The sequence below is a fragment of the Phaethon lepturus genome, unplaced genomic scaffold, assembly GCF_000687285.1.
Source record: "Phaethon lepturus isolate BGI_N335 unplaced genomic scaffold, ASM68728v1 scaffold15446, whole genome shotgun sequence".
NCBI lineage: Eukaryota > Metazoa > Chordata > Aves > Phaethontiformes > Phaethontidae > Phaethon > Phaethon lepturus.
The window spans coordinates 1,884-23,144 of NW_010548427.1; the positions used below are offsets into that span (position 1 = coordinate 1,884).

Consider the following 21,261-nt stretch of genomic DNA (forward strand, 5'->3'; position numbering starts at 1 on the left):
CACTAATGTGAACTTCTGTTAGGTTTTTGTTCTTCTCTGGCTGCTTAGCTCAAGTTTGAGATTAATGGCATTAAGGGTGGTTAAATGAGTGACAATGCCATATTCTATCCAGAATATGTAACAGATTTAATTACTTAATTACAATGGTGTGTCTGTAGGGGCAATTGCTAGAAAGTAAATACAAGCTCACAGTACCACAGTGTTGCAGTCTTTGAGACTGTTGCTTCTAGTAACACTAGTAGATAAAGACTCACATATATTTTAGAGTGATTTCTAAGCCAAAATAATATTCTTGGGGCTTTTTTTTGATGGAAAAAACCCCACTTGGATTCTAAAACTGTTGCTTTTTAAATTTATTGAATGTGCTATCAGTCATAGAGACATTTATTTATAATATAATATCCCTTGGTTTTGCTTTGGACTTCCTTGGCTATGTTCATCTACCTGTTATCTGATCTGCAGACTGCAGAAAGACGTCTTGCAACCCATGAATTTTTCTGTAAAGCAGCTTCAGGATGGGAAACAGGTGGATACAGAGGGAGAAGGGAGTACAGGGAAGCAGAGATGATACTGAGCAGCACAGAAGCTGTGGTGTCAGCAGGTCAGCTGTGGCATCAGATGGTCCTAACATGTGCATGTCTTGCAAGTCACCAGAGAATTTCAAAGCAGTAGTGGGGAATATGCAGAGAACAAATTGCCACTGGGTACAGTCAGGGACAGTGCAGCGATCGAGCCTTGCTTTCCTCCCAACTGGCCTGAAGTCATGCAGAGTTAACAATGCAACAACGCAGATGTTTGGCTCAGACTCTTCCTCAGGCTTGGCTTTTCTAGCGGTTCTTCCCTTTGGTGCTGAACACGGAGCCTACACCATCCATCTCTCCAGGGGGAAAGGTTCCCGAGTCACCTGTCTTTGGTGGGCCACATGCCCTGGGGAGTCACAGGCCCTACTGAGCATCAGAACTAACTGAATCCAAATTGACTGGTGGGACAGAAGCAGGGGATAGGGTGGAGGAAGAATTAGATCTGCTGGGTAAATTATTGCCAGCTCATGATAGCACAAGAAAACGCTCTACATTTACCAGAGTATGCCGTGTTCCTTGAGTACCACTTAATAGAAGCAGAACTAGGAGCAGGAAGATGTATGTAGCAGCTGTTCGCTTAGGAGCCACATGCCTTCTGCATACAGGGTTGAACTTGGGAGTAGAACTCTGAAAAGAGCTTGTTAAGGAAAGCGAGAGCAGGTAAACGCTTTTGTCATGTGCTGGTTTCCTCTCTATCAGCTGCAGCAGTGGAAAGCACTGTCTGTGTAAAGGGGAAGAGGCAGCTGCTTTGCACTTTATACCAGTATCAGTGGCTTTGTGGGTGCAAGACAGGAAAAAGGTGGACCATGGACTTGGTCCAAATCCTTCATGCTGGCTTGTAGGATTGCATCAACCAGACAAGACTAATTTTACATTTTGCAGAGCTGCTAAATAACCTGCCAGGAGTCCTAGTGTAGGACTGTGCTCTTCTTGCCCTCCTTGTAAAACAACTGAAAGTAGTGCCTGGTCCTTTTGGGATGAGAGGTAGGGGAAGGTGCTTCCCATGCTGCTAATCCATATGAGACCCCAAGTTTGCTGGCCTTACTTTGTACCTTCACAGTAACCAATAGGACTGAATAAATCCAGCAGGTTCATTCCCACATCTCCTTCGTAAGTGCTTTACCTTAAATCAAGTGTCTAGCTGACGTACATATCCTCTTTGATTACCTCAAGGTTGTTAATAAGATCAGTTGTTGCTTACAGAGTGGCATATTCATTATGGATTAGCTGTCCTGCATATCTTCTGTCATTGTATTATATGCTGCAACAGGCAACTGCAGAAGCCACTCAGTTACAAGCAGTTTGGACCCCTCTCCTCTAAAACTTGCTAGGATAGTTTGGCAGCAGGCAGGATGGGGGGTCAGGAAACTGATTTTTTTTCTTGCAAGGAGGGGCAGGTCCTTTGCATGAAACCAGCATCCAGGTACTCTGGCAGGGTCTTGATGTAATCTGTCCCTGCCTGCACTAGATGAGATTACACCCTGCCCCAGTCCCAGCTTGCACAACACTGGTGTTGTCAAATACATTAGGGTTCATCTCAGACCCCTCAACAGTCCCCTGCATTTTGGGACATGCAGTGATCCCCTTGTACAAGTTGCCCTTCCAGTCCCAGCTCCTGGTTTTGATTAGCTGGTCACAGTTCCCAGTCATGGTGGCTAACGAATGGAAATGTTTTGGCCTTTTCATGAGGCATACTTTAACTTTCTACACTGCACTTGGCTTAGATAATGAGGCTCATCTGGGTAGTTGTTAGACCAGGCAGTAACTTAGGATTTAATCCAGAAATTTGCATTTTAAAAATCACATGCAAGATCCAAAAATCCATCCCAAGGCACAGGGACAGAATTAGACATCAGAAGGATGCAAGCAGCCAGGAGGACAGCACAGGGAAGGAATGCGGGCTAAGAAGTGGGTTCTCGCCAGGACAGGAGTGGAATGATTTCCACCTGTCTTTATCATCTGCAGTTTTGATGTTTATAATACTGCAGGGTAGACCATTGCTGTTCATGGAGAGAAAGAAATAATGTGCTTTTTGGTACAGTTTTTCTCATGTTGTGATCTGGATGTTTAAGACAGGTCTGATGGAAATAATGATCTAGATTTTTTTTTTTTTTCCTCCATTAACTACCAAGGTCTAGATGGCAAGCTCTGACACCAATCTGAAGTCAGAAGAGCTAATTGTCACCTCGGTGTTGGGCTTCTTAGTAATTTTTGTTGGGAATTGCAATAAGCGAGAATTTCCATGGAAGATTTGAGAGCAGTGAGGTAGCTTAATAGATATTCCTCCAACACAGGGGGACAAATTTGCCAAAATATGCAAACATGCTACTTGGAAAATTTAAGGAGCTGATAAGGGGATTTGACATGGGAATATGCTGGAAATAAAAGTTTGTCTGCAGCTTGAGAGCTGTGCTACAAACAGCTGTAAGAAAAGTAAATGGTCTCGATGATTCATTTGCTTGTCTGCTCCACAATTCTCTTAGTTGGATATTCTCCCTCTTTCTCATTTTCACCCACCAGGAGAGTCTGGCACATCTCCACACATTTCAGTATGTTGTTTAGAAGAGCTTTTAATGTCATGGCGCTGTAAGTTCTACAGTGGCCCTTGCTCAGATCTTCTCCTCTCCTGTCAGCGTCCATTTGCCCAGGGTGTGGGACCTGTGGTTGGGCAAATTCTGCCACTGTTGGCAGAGCAGTACCTTGGTGATTAGGGTTGGCCTGTTTGGATGCTGAAGAAGACACTGAACGTAATTCACAGCAGGAAAATCAGACCATAGATACCCATTTAGTTTAACTGTGGCATGTTACGGTACAACTCGCACTTAGACAAATGTCAAAGAGCTGACAAGAGCTCACTAGCAGATGAATGAGGGTACAAAAATTCACTCTGCTCATATAGTTTCATTGAAGAATTCACACAAGACCTTACTGCAGCTGTAGAGCAGAGGGCTGCTGAGCTGATTTAGGTAGGTTTTGACTAAAACATGGCTCTGAGTTACAGGCAACAGCTTGGTGTGACAAGTGCTCCAGAAAGCCATGCCTGTCATCACCTTCTGCTAACATAATTTCCACTGATTGCAGATCTTTGTAACAAAATGTTCTTCCTGGTTTGCTTAGGGTGAAGAAGCTGAAGGAAACATTTGCTTTTATACAACTATTGGACAAAAACATGAGTAACCTTCGCACCTGGTTGGCCCGGATTGAGTCTGAGCTTTCCAAGCCTGTTGTTTATGACATCTGTGATGATCAAGAAATCCAGAAGAGACTGGCAGAACAGCAGGTGGGAAATAGCAGCAGCCAGAGTAAATGAGCTAAAATGCTGCTGATTACCATTGGTCCTGGTTAAAATCACCTGTTTCTTTTCTTTAGCAAGGCCTTCTAACTGTTTGCTTTTCATGGCATGTTCCTGCCAAGATGCGTTACAGGGAAAAATTCTATTTGCTTGCTGTAGTTTCAGTATTGTGTTGACTTAACCCCACTTCTCCTTTTTCCCCTCCACCCAAGGAAAACAGGCAAAATACAAATAAAATGTACATTTGATAGTTTGCTTGGTTAAGTACAGCAGACTTAAGGGCTAGGCAGGGCACAGACAGTGGGCAAAATCCATGAGGATGACAAAGCGTGAATGCCGGGTCTCCTGCAAACTGTCTATGACAGATTTAAGTGCTGTGATTCGATGTATTGCCCTCACTAGCTCAGTTCTCTTCCCCTCCTTGCAGACAGCAGAGCAAGCTTGGCAGAGGAGGATGTTTGAGCTTTTGAGGGTGGACTTGTGTAAACACCCCTTTGACTGAGGCCTGATCCAGTAGGCAGGCTCTGAAGATCCCCTCAGGGTTGGGTGAGACGATGCATAAATCCTGCTGAGGCATAAGTGTGAACCAGCCTAGCACTGTTGGGTGTTGGTTGAGTGCATGTAGGCATTTATCAGAGATGGTGGCTTGCCAGGGGGATCTTGAGGATCTATGCTAGTTTTAAGTGCTGGAGATGGCAAGGATTGGGCACAGCTGAATGTGACAGCTATCCCAGCCAAGTGGAAGTGTGAGATGAGTTGGATAGTCCTGGAATAAATTTCTCCAGCAGCCGGGGAAAGAAAAGGAACTTCTACAAAGCACAAGTCTTCTACAAAGACTTGTTGGTAGAGTCAGCCTTTGCTCAGGGCTGTGCTATAAGTCGGTGCAGGTTCAAAGTGCCTCCCTGGGAAGGCTGAGAATGACCACAGCTGTTACCTGGCTTTTGTAAACAAGAATATTTGCCCTAAACCTGAGGATCAAGAGCAAAGGTGTCAGGCATGGAAGCTTCATAGCATCTGCCTTTAAGAACACCTGTGGGTGTTCTTCCCATCCTTCCCACCTTCTCTCTCTCTGGCTGCTGCTTTCGTGTCTAAGGAAAGATCCTTGATTGACCCTGAGCTGAGGTCTGTGTTCTCTGCTGGTTTATATGGCTCTCCAGCCACTCATGTCCCAGACATCATGGAAAGGGTCAGCTCCTCTATGACAGGGGTGAAGATGGCTTCCACTGACTCCACTGCAGGAGTTGGTCAAACGCTAGAAGACTTGGCTCAGTGCCACCAGTGGTTTCATCTGCATTGTGAATGGTCGTGGAAACGACAAGGAAATATTTTCTCCCCATCCAAACCCCTTGCATTCTGAAAGACTGATAAATTGCCAGGCAGAGAAGAATGTGGGTCACAAAGGAATTGTGTCCAAACTAATTTATTTTTATTATGAGCATTCAAGCCTCAGCTCACTGTAAGAGCCATCATTTGCTGCTCAGAGCTACTTGCTGCTTTGTTGTTTGGATTCTGTTTCAAACACAGACCTCTGAGCACCTCTAGACTCCTTCTACTGTAACCTTTTAGCAGGCTGAGTGTGAGAAGACTGTTCTAACTAAAAAGACTACAGTAAAAAAAAAAAAGGCCTCTTTCACTCTACGTTGGAGAAACCTTTATCTGAATGTGACAAAGTAAAAAGATCTTTCCTGGTTTTATCTGAATAATTATTTCAGCAAGAGCAGAGTGATGGTGAGAAATTCACCCTACAGGCTTCTTTTATTTGACATCCATGACTGGAAAAGCTTTACCTGTTCAGTCTTGAATAATGACATTTAAAAGCATTGAGCATCCAGAGAGATGTTTATGGCATGTTTGTTCAATTAAAGGATGAAGATTAAAACATGAATAATACTAATTTTAAGATTTCAAAGCTGTTTCACTAATGCGTAAGTCTAGCAGCATGTAGTCTGTTTAAGCTGTCTGGGCAGTGCCATGCAGAGGTAAAGGAAAACCGCCTTTCTGGTCCAGGCCCCGTTACTTACTTTGCTGTGTTTGTCTCACCGTAATACAGTCAGGTCATTTGGAATAACAGCTTGGAAAACAGCAAGGATTCTGCCTAGGGTTATTCCATGAACCCAGGCATGACCAAAAGGAATGACATTGTGTCAGCAATATTACCATAGTGCAGGTAGAGTGGATTTGTAGTCTGTGGTCCAAATTCTCATTGTAACGGCTGTAAATCCAGTGTAATGAATTCAGAAGAATCTCTCCAGGTACCAGTAGTGGGGTAGAGCCATCTCTCAGACTTAAGAGCCTGTGTTAAAAAGATACTGCTGCCCCTTGCTCAGAAAACACCTGTGAATCCTTAATAAGCTGTCAAAAATTATGTTGGGTCTGCTTCTGGCAGTCTCTCGTCTGTGTAAAGATTTTGGCTTCTACATTCCTTAAAGCTGTACATTACCACAAATCCCACAAACCAAATTTTGACTAGTTATGGCTCAGCCCTTTCAGGTACCTGTGTAACATCACTGAAGACTGCCACTGGGTGATACTCAGCTCTTTGCAGCTTCTTGACTTCTGGGAACATCTTCCTTCAACTCCTTTTGTAGTTACTACAAGCTATGTCTATTCTGGGGGATTTTTGTTGGTTTCGGTTTGGTTTGGTTTTGTAAGTCTAGAGCAAAACCAATTCCGATTCATACGTTCACCTATTTAATGGGAGTTCCTGGTCACTGTTGTCAGTAAAATATTTGTTTGTTGTTCAAGCAAAAGTTTCCGTATCCTTCCTTAGGAAAGACAGAAATGGGTTGGAAAAAATGGAAATGTAGTGGACATTGTAATTTCATTAATATTTACAGTTGGTAGCATTGTACAGAGCTGCCTTTTCAATAAGAAATATTTAGATAAGGCTTTCTTTTTCTGTTACTCAATTAGATTGACTTTAAGAGTAGTTATAGTTACAGAATGAGAGGCCAGACTATGATGGAGATGCAGGCTCTTGAGGTGAAACCTGTAGTGTAGATTAGACAAAGGGTCTTTGCCAGACCCTTTAAAATAGTCGATCAAAGCAGGAGCTCTACAAGAGGGAATAAGAAAAGTAGTGTAACACCAGCTACTTGTGTGCTGTGTTTCTGTGTTTCTTGATGCCAGCCTGTGATCATATAGTCGCTAAAGTACATGAACTGTACTATGAGTTCTCTGTCAAGTCTTAGAGTGTAGTAAGCTGATATGAGACACTGTTGTCTTGTACCGTCAAAATTATGAAGTGTGTGTGTCTGGTATGTGTAAGGTTTGGATTTTGAATGCACGTTAAAATTGTGCAGACTGTTAATGAGAAGACTGAGCTTTCACTGAGAAACCAAAGCTGGACAATCCCTTTTTGCGTGGCAGTTCTGTCCCGACCTGTCAGCCTGTCATCTGCACAGCTCATCCTGCAAGTCTGTTTTCTAAAGCTAAATAAGCTTTTCCTGACACAGAAATTGCTCTTTCCCCATCCTCTGCAGCATTTTGAAAGGGTATGTCTGAAGTCTAGCCGCGCATATTTCCTTCTACTCAAGCTATTCTTTTGCCAATGGCAGGATCTGCAACGAGACATAGAGCAACACACCGCAGGGGTGGAATCAGTGTTTAATATTTGTGAAGTCCTGCTACACGATTCAGATGCGTGTGCTAATGAGACAGAGTGTGACTCCATCCAGCAGACTACCAGGAGTTTGGACAGACGGTGGAGAAATATTTGCGCCATGTCTATGGAAAGGCGAATGAAGTAAGTCTCTTTTTCTTACCCCTCCTAAAGAAGCTTGTGGCAGCATTTTGAAGAAATGCTGTAGCTTTTGCCACAAACTGAATTTTGAAAAAGAAAAAAACCCCAAAATTAATAGCTAGCTTGTGATAAAACCTTTCCGTTTTTGCAACTCCCTTTCAGAATTGAGGAAACCTGGCGCTTATGGCAGAGGTTTTTGGATGACTATTCTCGCTTTGAAGATTGGCTGAAATCATCTGAAAGGACAGCAGCTAAGCCTAATTCTTCTGAGGTTTTGTACACACATGCAAAGGAGGAGCTGAAGAAATTTGAGGTGAATTTTTAACTTTTTTTTTATTCTTAGCAGCAGGCTAGATCATCAGACTGCTAAATACTTAGTGTCTATGTGAAATGCCCGGATCACTGAAAAACACCAGTTTGGCAGTGGGTGGTATAGAGAACATAAATAATTTGACCAGTGTGCGACTGCTAGGTATCTGGCTGATTTATTTGTCTCCAGAATACTTTTTTAATGTGGAGAATCCAATGCTTTGAACTGTCAAGATCCTGCTTATAAGTTAAAGATTTGTTTTTTATAGGCAGGAGACCTTTGTGCATTGATTTTATTTTTTTTTCCTTTTCCTAATGAACTACATCTGAGCAGATGATGTAAAATATGTGTCCTTCTCTGGATTTGATTTTGCAGCTGGAAGGTCTGTTTTTAAGGGGAGGGCATCATCACCACTCTTGATGGATAGTATCATCCGGATCCTTGCTTTTATTGACAAGGGAACTGAGTTCCTTGATTTGCCTTGCAGGCATTCCAGCGGCACATTCATGAACGACTCACTCAGTTGGAGCTGATCAATAAGCAGTACAGGCGCCTTGCCCGCGAGAACCGCACCGACTCAGCCAGCAAGTTGAAGCAGATGGTACACGAAGGCAACCAGCGCTGGGATAATCTCCAGAAACGAGTCGCTGCCATTCTCAGAAGACTCAAGGTAATTGCAAGTGGGCTGAAAGAGTGAGGAGCACTTGCAAGTTTCTGTAGGAATTAGCCAAGGGCAAAACACATACTGGAGCAACTATCTTGTGTTGGTTTGTGACTTGATACTAGTGTAGGAGAGCAGCTCTGAAAAGATCACCAACGTTATTGCATAAACGTGTCCTTGGTGGATAGGTTGGTAGTTGAAGAAGCATAAGGGAGGAATGGGTGCAAATTTTGGAACGTGTGTTGCAGTCCTTACTGCCCCTATCCCACTCTCCTCCTTATCCAACCCTGTCATGGGTAAATGCGTTCATGCACTTGCACTCTTCCATAAATAAGAGGCAGAGAGACAAAAGGGCCCCAGTGCAGACAAGGTTTGGAGTTTACAATGCAGCTCTACTTTATGACAAGTTATGATTCACCTACAAGGCTTTAAACATGGAGATGTGATGGAGAGGCGTGCTGCTGTCACCAGCTCCTGCTGTGCTCTCTGCCTGTTGGAAGAATGTTGTCAAAGAGTGTATTTATTACACTTCAGAGTGTCCTGCTTGTTGAGTTAAACTGGTCTCTGGGCAGATATTCTTTGCTGCGCCCTGGGGGAAACTTGTCACAGCCTGATTTTTAAATACAGCAGAGCTGTAAGCAGTTGACAGGGAAAACTATTAGTTCCCAAAAGTCAGTGATTGAGACTCTGAGAGCGCTGGTGGGGTTTGATCTGTGTGGTTAGGAGGTGTTGTGTTTGGGATGTTTTATAATCCCCTTTCTGAACAGTAAATCCACTGATGAGAATTGGGGTACTGCAAGCTGCATGTCTGTTAGCAGCTTCTGTGGGAAATGGCAGCAGAGAGAGCCCCTCCTGGCTTCCACACCAAATGGTGCATTAATTATACTGGTGTGGTCATCCACAATCCAGCTTCTCCATTGTTTTACTGATTTTAATGTCATAGTTTTAATTACTTTAATTAGAGATGGGGCTTGCTTCTTTCATCTGTCTGTCTTCTAAATTTAGAACAAAATAGATGTAAAACCAGAGTCCGAATAACTGTTACACTGTTGTGTAATGATGTGGGAGAAGGTATAAAGTGTGGAATCAAGAATGCAATTTTATAGAAGCATCTTGCACTACTGAAGTTTTATTCCCTCTCCCATAGAAATAGTATACTAACACAGGACACTTTGTTCCAGCATCACTGCAGGAAGGGAACAGTTTTTGTAAGTGGCATGCTACCACTTGTGCCCTGAAGGCCTTTAAGGTGAACAGCAGTTCTGAAACAAAATGCTGTTTTCAGGGGGCTGCTGTGACCATCTTCTTTAGTGACTGAAGTATTATAACACTGGCTCCCTTCTTCCTGTTCAGCACTTCACCAATCGGAGAGATGAGTTTGAGGGGACGAGGGAAAGCATCCTTGTTTGGCTCACAGAAATGGACCTCCAGCTGACAAATGTGGAGCACTTCTCAAAAAGTAACTTCGATGACAAAATGCGCCAATTAAATGTACGTATCCTTATAAAGCAGTTGTTAATATAGACCAACTGATCCTGTTGGGCTGCCCTCCCTTGCCAGAATCATCTGCTTTTCTGGAACTTCACAACAGCCAACAGATGTCTGTAGGGCTGTATTTGTTTTAAGACACCAGTAAATTCTTAAGACTTTTCCTCTGAATCAAGATAAAACTGTACAGTATTTAAATTCAGATTCAGTGTTCAAGCTCAGTTCTATCCTGCCACCTTCTCCTAACACTGAGTGTCTATGACAGTGTTATCTGGCCTGGAAAGGAGCACATGAAGGTTAACAGTAAAAGCTACATTCCTAAACTCAGGCATTCTTTTCTGGTGAGAAGTTTTTTTTAATTGGCATTAAGGTAGGCTCTCTCCTCTGAGTGCACTGTTGTGTTTCAAACACAAATAAGATAGCAGGCGTGTGCAGTGATTCTAAAGAACGTACTAGTTCTTGGCTGCCTGCTCATATGCTCGTTTCTCCTTTCTCCCTGCACTGTTAATTGTTTTGGGATGCAGATTTACTGTTGCGTAAGCTGGAGGCCCAACCAGCCAAACTTCTTTGCTACTGAGAAAAAGATCGCGTGGACCCAACAGAAAAATAAACTCTGATTAGCTGAACTCTTGTATCGTGATCCCCTTGCAGGCTCAGGACACTGGAATGATACTGATGTACACATGGGTGGAAAATGCCACTTCATTTGGAACTGTAATTCTGCTAATAAAACAAACCTCTGGACCACTTGAGTAAAAAGATACTTGCCAAATGAAATTAGACAACAATGTCAGCTGCTGCTTTTCTTTCACTGCAGTGAGCAAGAAAAGAAGGACAAACCTTAGAAAGGGACGTTGCAGAAGTAATTACTTTTCTTCTATGTTCCAAATAGGGTTTCCAGCAGGAGATAACACTAAATACCAATAAGATTGATCAGCTAATCGTTTTTGGGGAGCAGTTGATTCAGAAGAGTGAGCCTTTGGATGCTACCCTGATTGAAGACGAATTGGAAGAACTTCATAGATACTGTCAAGAAGTGTTTGGGCGAGTTGCCCGGTTCCATCAAAGACTGACTTCAAGGCATCCTGTAAGAAGCAACAGTTGTTTTGATGCTTTGGCAAGATTTTGCTGTCTGAACTGCAATGCTCATTGCTTATCCCTAGCAGCTTGACTGAGTAGTTTGAGCTCAAAGGGGTCAGGAGCTCCTCAGTAGTTGTGCCAGCTTTGCTAAATCTTTGTCGCTGGTCTTGTCTCCTCATGCCTCACATGTTGGGTCTTTATCTGCAGAATCTGGATAATAGTATGGCAGTAATTCGCAGGGTTAATACTAGATAGTGGTGGTTTGAGGGCTTCAAAAGCTTTTTGGGTGTTTTTAATATCGCTTTGTTTTCCTTAATTTCAATAACATGCTTAGAATATCTCTTTATGGATTTGTCTGTGAGGCTCCATCTGTCCACTTTCTTGTGGGAACCCTGAATGGGGAACAGCATGCTCTTTAGCAAGTCATGGTGGTGGTTGAGCGTCTTGAGAGAGGGGAGGTAGCTGCTGATGTGAGGATTGTTTTGGCAGAAGAGGAATGAGGCAGAAATGATGCTTCCCTTTAATTTTAGGCACGTGGTCTTCGATTACTGCAGCTGACCACAAAACAGTTCCCAGTAGTACTGTGTGGCTCAATCATTAGCTCATGAAGCAGTGCAGATCTATTGTAAATATTACTAATATGCAATAATTTTTATCTATCTGTTTTATTTAGGGATTGGATGATGAAAGAGAGACCTCTGAAAATGAGACCGATCCGGAAGACTCCAGAGAAATCCAGAATGATCCCTGGCATAAGAAAGCGATCAGTGAAGGACCCTCTTCACCACAGTCCCTTTGCCACCTTGTGCCCCCTCCTCAAGGTCATGAAAGATCAGGCTGTGAAACCCCTGTCAGTGTTGACTCCATCCCACTCGAGTGGGATCACACAGGTGATGTGGGAGGTTCTTCCTCTCACGAAGACGAAGAAGAAGCAACATACTACAGTGCTCTGTCAGGTGAGAACCAGTTGCCAGCTGTTGTTTCGACATGGACAACTGCAGGATGTTCCTATGTGGGAAGGGAGGGGGATTGAGGTCTTGCTCCCACATTGTTGGTTGGTTTTGAAGTACTGTTACAATAGATGTGAGCAGTCTCATCTCTTAGATGTCTTGATGAAGGGAATGGTATTGTCTAAACCAAGCTTACATTTTCAGAAACAGAAGGTTTTTAGAAACCTTACTTTTTAAGAATATTTGATTAAAATAGTACCAACAAATTATTTTGTTCTTTGTCTTTGCTATCCCTCATTGTTTCAGTTGTTTTTAATAGTTGGAAAATATTGAATAGTGAGGAAAATGACATTATTCTTTTTTCAGATGTAGAAATCACTGAAAATCCTGAGGCATATCTTAAAATGACCACAAAAACTTTGAAAGCATCTTCTGGTAGGCACCTGCTAATGCATGTGTCTGAACATGGCAATCTCCCTGTGCTGCACGCTATATTCCTCAACCTCTCTCATATGTAATGTCTGACTTCCTGCCTTGTGTGGACACCATGTCTCATCCTGTCATGGTGTTCTTACGCTGCAGTATTCACATGTACATTACAAAGCAGTCAAGAACATATCATTTAGATTTTGCCTGGTAAATGCCAAGGTGGTTAATGTACATTTCATTGTATTGATCCAAAGTCTTTTGGTACTTTCTTGGTGGTTTGCTCTGAGTAGTATCACTTTTTTGGTTGTTTCTAATTTTGGTTGCATAATTACAGAAGGAAATAGTTCCAACTCTGCAAGTATTTTTTGTGTTTTGTTCACGACAGAACCATGTGTGTCCTGTCTGTTAAACCCAGAATAAACGTTCTCCAAATCAGGACATGTCTATACTTGTCCCCACTGAAATGCGTTTGCAGATGTGTGATAGTATTGTTGAGATGCAAACTTTCCAAAACCACAGTGCAGCTTCTTTTATTTTTTGAATACTGAGACCTGTATTCAAGCATTTTCCAGAAGAAAACAGAATGTCCCATAATTGCATGGCTCTCATCTCATTACCTTTGAAACACTGTTGATGTTTTGCAAATGTGCATGCTTTGCAAGGAAAGCTGCAGAACTGTCATTTTTATGCCATAACTTGATGCCATTTTATTCAGAGCGCTTTCTAACTTAATACAAAGCAACAGCTTCTTTGTGGAGATGGGATTTTGCACTCATGGCATATGGTTTTGGTTTTATTTGTTTCAGGAAAGTCTGTTTCAGAAGCTCATCCTTGGCATTCTCCAGATAGCCCAGTCTGCAGGAAACACCGATACAACCAGGCAGAAATGGTTGGAAATGTGTTGTCTGGTCCAGAGACAAGTACTCCCTATAAGCCGGACTATGTGAGTTGGAGGCTCTGTGGGCACTGAACCTGTACTACACAGTCTGTTTGTTGTTCCTGTGTAACTCCATCCTCTTCCCTCCTCCAGCATCAAGGAAAAGATTAGTCATGGGGGGAATGTTCACTTTATGCAAACTTAGACGTGATTTCTGTTGGCTTATGTAACCAGTGAGAGTCTCTATCGACTTGCTAGAAAGCTTCTTTAAAGCAATTCAGAACAATCATGTTAGGCTCCTGATCAGAGTCAGTGTCTGGAGGAACTCACTTCCTCTAGAGTCAAAGAACGAGTCTAGGAAAATTTAAGCCCCCAACGAGAGGGTGTGAACACCCTCCGTTGGTACTCACTGGCATATCTCCTTTTCCTAAGCAGACCAATTCTAAGGGTCCTTTTCTAGCATGCAACCCACCATTTAATCTGCTTCTGGGCACTAAAAAATGTGTCAAAATGGCTATTGTTCATTGGTACCTCAGTCTTGGTGGCTCGTTGCCAGCCGTGGCTTTGCCAGCAGCTGGACTAGTTGTCAGCACTCTTCCAGACAAAAGGTGGTACGGGTATCTGGCAGCTTTTGTTATCATTAATCCAGTCTTAGAGCCTTAGAGTCAATATTGCCAAGACCCAGAATCCAACAAAGAGCATAAGCAAATGTACATTGTCGGTACATGTAGTGCAAAAGCAAATAGTTTGCCATGCCCAGTCTTGTAATAATCAGCGTCACTATGGTGTGTGTTTGTTTACTAAGAAGGCACAGGGAGCCAGTATAAACTGTTATCAAAGATGCAGAAGCCCAGTGCCAAATCTGACATGAAAGAGCCCAGCCACCCCAAAGTAGCACAAATGAAGCTTGATCTTTGGTGGCTGGTTAACCTGCAGGGCTCACCCACCAAAATGTCATTCCAGGTGAAGCAGCTCAGCTCTGCAAGCAGCAGCAGCATCAACAAGGAGAAAATTACGTCTGCTAACATGAGTGATGAAGAACCCCAAGAGGACCAAGAGCTTGTGAATATAGCAGCTGCAGAGAAGCAGTCAGGTACAGAGCTAATGCTGCGTGGCTTTAGTGCTGTGGTGTTTGTCTTGTGACTCTAGGGGAGACAAAAGCCCCTCTGCTCTGCTCTGGTGAGACCCCACCTGGAGTACTGTGTCCAGGTCTGGAGCCCCTCAGCACAGGAAAGACATGGACCTGTTGGAGCAGGTCCAGAGATGGCCACAAAAAAGATCGGAGGGATCAAACAGCTCTGCTGTGAGGACAGGCTGAGAGACTTGGGGTGGTTCAGCCCAGAGAAGAGAAGGCGCTGGGGAGACTTTATTGCAGGCTTCCAGTACTTAAAGGGGGACTGTAAGAAGGATGGGGAGGGACTTTTATACCCCCCAAGACTACAGGGACTGTAGAATGAGAGCTAATGGTTTTAAACTGAAAGAGGGTAGATTCAGATTAGATCTCAGGAAGAAATTCTTTACTGTGAGGGTGGTGAGGCACAGGCACAGGTTGCTGCAAGAAGTTGTGGATGCCCCATTTCTGGAAGTGTTCAAGGCCAGGTTGGACGGGGCTCTGAGCAACTTGATCTAGCTGAAGGTGTCCCTGCTCGGTGCAGGGAGCTTGGAGTAGATGAGCTTTAAAGGTCCCTTCCAACCCAAAGATTCTGTGATTCTATGAAAGCAGAGGTGGGACAAAGGCAGCGCATTTCCCATGGGAACAAAATAGAAGTAGATCCCTCTCTTCTAAATTAATGTATTTTGCTAAGATTCACTGAGCTGCCTTCTCACCTGTACTGTCCCACCCGTGTTTGCTGTTGTAAGCTTTTACATTTTCTGCCAGAGTTGAGATTTTTATCACTCATAACATACTTCTGTCTCTTTGCTGGTTGGAATAAATGGGAACAATTTCACTTTTGTGTGATACTGAATACTTCAGAGACTTTTAATCAGATTTCAAACCAACGAAGTGTGTGTCTCTGTCTAAAATAGGATTGCTGTAGTTTGTTTTCTCAGTTATTGGTACTCCATGTAACAAGATGCTACAGCTCCCATTTACAGAAATGTTTTGTCAAAGCTGGTAATGTATTCTGTTCTTCACTGTCTTCACTGTGGTCTTTTTTTCCAAATAGGCCAACAGGCTGGTTCTCTTAACATTTTAGGACCTCATTCCTAGTTTCAGGTGTTTGAGACTGTTAATAAGAACAAATCTGTACTGCAGTCACAAGAGTGAATGAAGTGATAAAAAGAAGTGCAGCTATATGCACCAGCTTGCTTAGTTTATGTCTCTGGTCTCACAAATGGACCAGGGTTGAATCCATACGGGGGATGAATAGGAAAACCTCTGAGAAGGGCCTAGATGTGCCTCCAGAAATAGTGTTAGTGATCACACAGGTGGCATCTTCATCTCCTTTAGCACTGAACTGATGAAACATAAACCCAAGTCCTAACTGCTAGATCATACTTTGTCCCATGATGAATTTTGGTGTCTAGCAAATCACAACTGGACTCACCGAGTTCCATCCTCTTAGATTTGCTCTATTCTTCCAGGTGAATTAAAACATCTTCAATTAATGTGATTAAAATCCTGTGTAGCACTACTATGTGGATAACTTGACCAGTAATACGAAACTTACAGACTGCAGAATCTCAAGAAAAAATGCATCTGGATAATAGTAGTACATGGTAGCAATTATTTGGCCTTGAGTAGATTGGAGGATAATTCACTCATAAAACTCCTTGCATCTGTGTTATGCACTATTCACCTTACTGAAGAGGTAAATGTTTGTTGTTCTATCATTTGTAGGCATTATTGATAGATGGGAGCTCATCCAAGCTCAAGATCTCAGAAATAAACTTAGGATGAAACAGAAATTGCAGCAGTGGCAGCAGCTGAACTCAGATCTCAGCGATGTCTCTGCTTGGCTTGATAAAACTGAGGAAGAGCTGGAAGAGCTGCAAAAAGTGAAACCTGCAACCAGCATGCAGGTGCTGGAACAAAGGGTCAAGAAGCTGAAAGTAAGTTACGGCATACTGAGAAGTGGGATTTCAAAATGCTTATAGTCTTTATCATTGTCTTTGTGCTCCTAGGATCCGTTGGCAGCATGAATGCTAAAAACAATGTGCATATGCCACAGAGGAGCTAAGCTGTTTTCAGCTAAGAGGACTAAAGAGGATAGTTAAGCAAGGTGCTTCTGTTTTCATACACAGAGATTTGCAGGCAACATGACTGGGTACAACGGGCAGCCAGGCTGAATTAAAAACCTTTCCATTTCTGTTTTCTTGCAGGGACACTTTATTCTCTCACAAACAAAATATTCAGCCCCAAACTTCTCTTTGTAGGCCTTTTGTTGTAGAACACAAACATAGAAAAAAAATAAATAATGAAAGTTTAGATACCCCAAATGCCTAGGGTCAGGCATTGTCCTGGGGGGCTGGGTATTCCGAGCAGTGATACTGGCTTTTTTAGCTCATTCTGTGCCATTCCCCTCTCTGCAAACCAGAAAATGATTGAAAATTCGCTGGATCTACAGGCTACAAAGTCTAGGCTGATTGATTGATTGATTGATTTAATGGGGGGGTGGGAAGGGTTTGTAGCTCCAACAGGGAGACTGGGAAAGATCTGCTCTAAAGCTGTGGTTTTTAGCAATATGGTGTTTGCAAAAAATCTTAGCTCTAAATAGCACCTTTGTCCTATAGTTGAAGGATACATCATTTCAAAATGTGAAGTGGCATTTTTTCGCTTAGCAAATGCAGATTTCTCATCAAATAGAATATATTAATTAAAAAACAAGAAACAGAATAAATTCTGTCTCTACTGATCTTCAGCCAAGTAATAGAACAGTTAGAGACAAAATAACGTGAACATTTGTCAGCATGTGTGGTTATGTTATATTGCCTGCGGTGACTCTCAGGTTCCATAAATTAGGACTAAATCAGGTCTGCCAGTTGAACCAGCAGGTTAGCAGGATACCTCTACGTGCTAGGTCCCTTGGACTTAGGTAACAAAATGCCTCAGGTTGAACTCTGAGAGAGAAAGGGTTCCTAACACTTGTGGGAGTGCAGAGTCCCTGTGTGCTCACCCTTCTGCCAGCAGCCTTGTATGGAGTCACCCAAATCCCAAGGTTACAGGTCAGTTTGGCGTCATACTTGGGATGATGCTCACAAACAAGACACTCTGCGGGACAGAGGAGGGGTTTCTCAGGCGTGTTGAGGGTATGTGTAAGCCTACATGTCCTTGAGTAGTCATCAGGCCAGTAAGAATGCCTGCACTCCAGTGTGTGACTCCAGCAAGGACAACTCTGATTCCATCAGCCAACCTGGCTTAGGCACCAAATGCTAGGAAAGGTTCGATGGTGCCTCACGAGTGGAGGGAGGTGCTTCCCTTCAGGCTGGAGTTGGGTGTCTGACCCAGAGCTTCACTTCTCCTTCTCTCTTCTGCATTTTCTTAAGAGTAGTCCAGCTGGCTGGAAATCCCCTTTGCAGACAGCTTGGCTTTCTAGGTCTAAAAGAGCCAGCACGCTCTAAGGCATGAATGTCATGAGATGTCAGGACATCCCAATTGCCCTGGATAAGGATAAAGCCAGTCTGGCTGCAGACTGGCTTACCAGTGTTTAGAAGTCTGTGATGGACCATTTGTATTGTCTGATACTGAAAGAAATTTTGTTGCTTGAAGGAGGGAGACAGGGTTCTTTGTTGGGTGAAATGTAATTCAGACCAGCGGTTTTCAACAAGTGGGACGCAAGTCTTGAGAATATATAGATTGACACTCTTAGTTACAAAGGTTGCTAAGAAAAGCAGTCTGAGCTGTGTTGATTGCAGGACTCATCTTGCAGCTCTTACTTTTCTACTGCAAGAGCCCACAACTTGAAGAAGACTGAGTACCCTTGATTCAAACTGTAAACTTCTTGAGGGTACGAGGTATTGTTTGGCATGCATTTTTAAAAAAAAAAAAAAACTTCAAAAATACAGGCTGTACCTTAACATAAAGGTGATAACAGCCATGACTTTGCAAATTCCATATTATTTCCCCCTGCAGTTTTAGGGGAAAGAAGGAAAGCAGGCAGGACTGCCATTTGGGGGAACCTTGACAAGTCAGAGAAATGGGCTGAGAGAAACTGACTGGAGAGAAGAAAGAGAATTTCTCACAGCAGAGTGGCCTAGTGTGGGACCAGGGGCCCAGAGGACATGGGGCATCTCCATCCTGCGAGATGCTCAAGATTTGACTGGATGAGGCCCTGGGCAGCCTGCTCTGAGTTTGAAGTTAGCCCTACTTGGAGTAGGAGGATGGAATACAGACCTCCAGATGTCGCTTTCAATATTATTCTGGGATTCTGAGGCAGCAAAACCTTTGTAAATCAAGAGGAAATACCATGTGATGACCTGTGGGAATATTTGTCCAAACGTCAGGGAAAGAGACCGCTCAGAGGAATGAAGGGCAGATGTGGATTAAGCCATAAAGCATGTGACTTGTGGGAGAAACACAAGCCCAACCAGATTTGTTTTGTTCAAAGTGAAGGTTTTGGCTTTAAAAAAAAAAACAAAACACCACACAAAAGGCCACCTACCTTAATATGTTTCTTTGCAGTATCTGAAAAGCCACCAGATTCAAACAGCTTTCCCCGGTACTTGCAATTCTTTTGAGGATGTTGTTTTAATGTAAATAAAAACCCTGTTTTTCATCATTCATAGAAGCTCCTAATCCTCTTTTTCTACCAGGACATGCTTAAAGCATTTGATACCTACAAAGCAGTGGTGCTTTCTGTTAACCTGAGCAGCAAAGAATTCCAGAAAGCAGATAGCACGGAGTTCAAAGAGCTTCAGAACAGGCTTCGGAAGGTGAACTTGCATTGGGAGAAAGCAACTCATGCATTGGACAACTGGAGGAAAGGTTTACAACAAGCCCTACTGCATTGCCAGGTGCATACCACATGCCAGCTTACAAGGGAAAGCTCCTCTTTAGGGTGCTGCTGCGGGGTAGATAAGGGGAGGGGGCAGAGGGGTAATTCCTGCACATGAGTGGAATGGTTGCTCAGAATCTGAGACACTTAATTTTCTTATCAACTTGACTCTGTTGGGTTTAAAGGGTTTGGTAAAAATGTCTTTGACCTAGATAATCCCCTTTGATTACATAGGTGGAATAGTTTAACTAGGTTGCTATAGCCTCACTAATGGTGAATTTGTTGTTGGCTCTGTCTAATCTGGGCTGGTCATTTTGTTTGTAGGCAAAGCCAGGTGAAAGCACTGCAATAAGTGTTTTTTCCTCTTATGTGCAAATCTTTTGTTTCCCTAGGACTTCCATGATCAGAGCCAAAAACTAATCCTGTGGTTAGCAAGTGCTGATAGCCGAAGGAATGAAGCACAAATCACAGATCCAAATGCTGACCTCAATACAATGCTGGAATGCCAAAAGGAGCTAATGGTAAGTGTAAGTCTTAACTACAGCACCTCAGCTACTTCCAGTGAGTCAGTAGCTCTCACTGCAAAATGAAGAGCAATATGTTTATTTCTGAAGATGTCTGCAGCCTGTCCTCGAGCCTGCTGCATTCAGGCACATGTCTGGTTTCTGAAGTGGATTAAGAGATGGCTTATATGAGGCATTTTTTCCATAATTATGCATCATAGTTAAGGTCCTTATGAACAGTCTTTATGCTGGAGTAAGACTTCCAATTTCCAAGATTTAATGTCTTTTCCATACAGATTAATTACCACTAGAACTATTTCTAAATGTTAGTTTAAGCAGGTATAACCAGTCTCTTCAAGAGAACTTCACTTTATATGTAGCTGTAATAGCCATTCCTATGTATTGCAGGATCTCAGGCAGGTTGAGTTGTTCTTTAAAGCCTTCCAGAGTTTCTCCTTTTATGAGAACATCCTTAAAGTTGAGAGTAACAGTCTGTTGCACTGTTTTTTGTTCGTTTGTTCTAAGCAACTGGAGAAAGAGCTGCTGGAACAACAACTTAAAGTAAACTCACTTCAAGAACTCACTGCTTACCTGCTGCTTAAATCAAATGGTGATTACATTGAAGCTGATGAGAAGGTCCATGTAATTGGAAGGAAACTGAAACAGCTTATTGAACAAGTTTCACATGACTTGAAAACAATACAAGGAAATCTGGTGAGTCAGAGTTTAAATACTTGTTCATGGATCTTTCTTACTGAAAAGTGATAACATATTAAGAGTAAAGGTATTTATAACAGACTGACTTAAAACTTAAGTACTTCCACTTTCATAAGCTGAAAAAAGAACAATTAAGTCTGCCTATAAGAAAACTTCAGCACCACGAGGCTAGTACAGTATTGAACCCAACTGCCCAGAGAGGTTGTGCTGTTTCCGTCCCTGAGGGATTTGAAGAGCAGACAGGATAAAGCCTTGAGTAAGCCTTTTGGTCTGGTCTTGTAGCTGACCTCGCTTTGAGCAGGAGGTTGCACTAGATGAACTTCCTGAGGTCCCTTCCAACCTGAATTATCCTATGATCCGTACCAGGTATCAGGCTAGGAGTGTGTAACGAACTCATGGGAGTTGTAGTTCATAGCAGTACGTTGCTTATACTGAGAGCTGTCAGATGGAGATATTTTCAAGTACGCACCTGTTCCATCGTAATTCCTTCGGATTGTGCATAGTAAAGCATTTCTTTATGCTGGAGAAGTGGAGCATCTGTTTACTACTGGTTATGCATATCTAAAGAGGCAGTGGGCCCTGCACCTACAGAGGGGCAGTGAAAGATGGCTCTTTACGTTTTATCTGTTGTGAGTTTTGAATGTGCATTTTAAAGAGGAAGGTGTGGTTACCTTTTAGGATACCAGAGCATTCCT

The 21,261-nt window shown here is 42.9% G+C and overlaps 1 protein-coding gene across 1 annotated transcript; it reads left to right on the plus strand.

The window, feature by feature from the left end:
* The first annotated feature begins 487 nt into the window (after positions 1-487).
* Positions 488-20,614, plus strand: LOC104623022 (nesprin-2-like). Its single transcript, XM_010289966.1, has 15 exons — positions 488-507; positions 3,699-3,861; positions 7,431-7,618; positions 7,778-7,928; positions 8,413-8,595; positions 9,940-10,077; positions 10,967-11,161; positions 11,828-12,110; positions 12,471-12,539; positions 13,340-13,476; positions 14,374-14,503; positions 16,253-16,464; positions 19,165-19,365; positions 19,739-19,867; positions 20,375-20,614. Exons 1-15 carry the CDS (start codon positions 488-490, stop codon positions 20,612-20,614), a joined length of 2,439 nt encoding a protein of 812 aa, XP_010288268.1.
* The last annotated feature ends 647 nt before the right edge of the window (positions 20,615-21,261 follow it).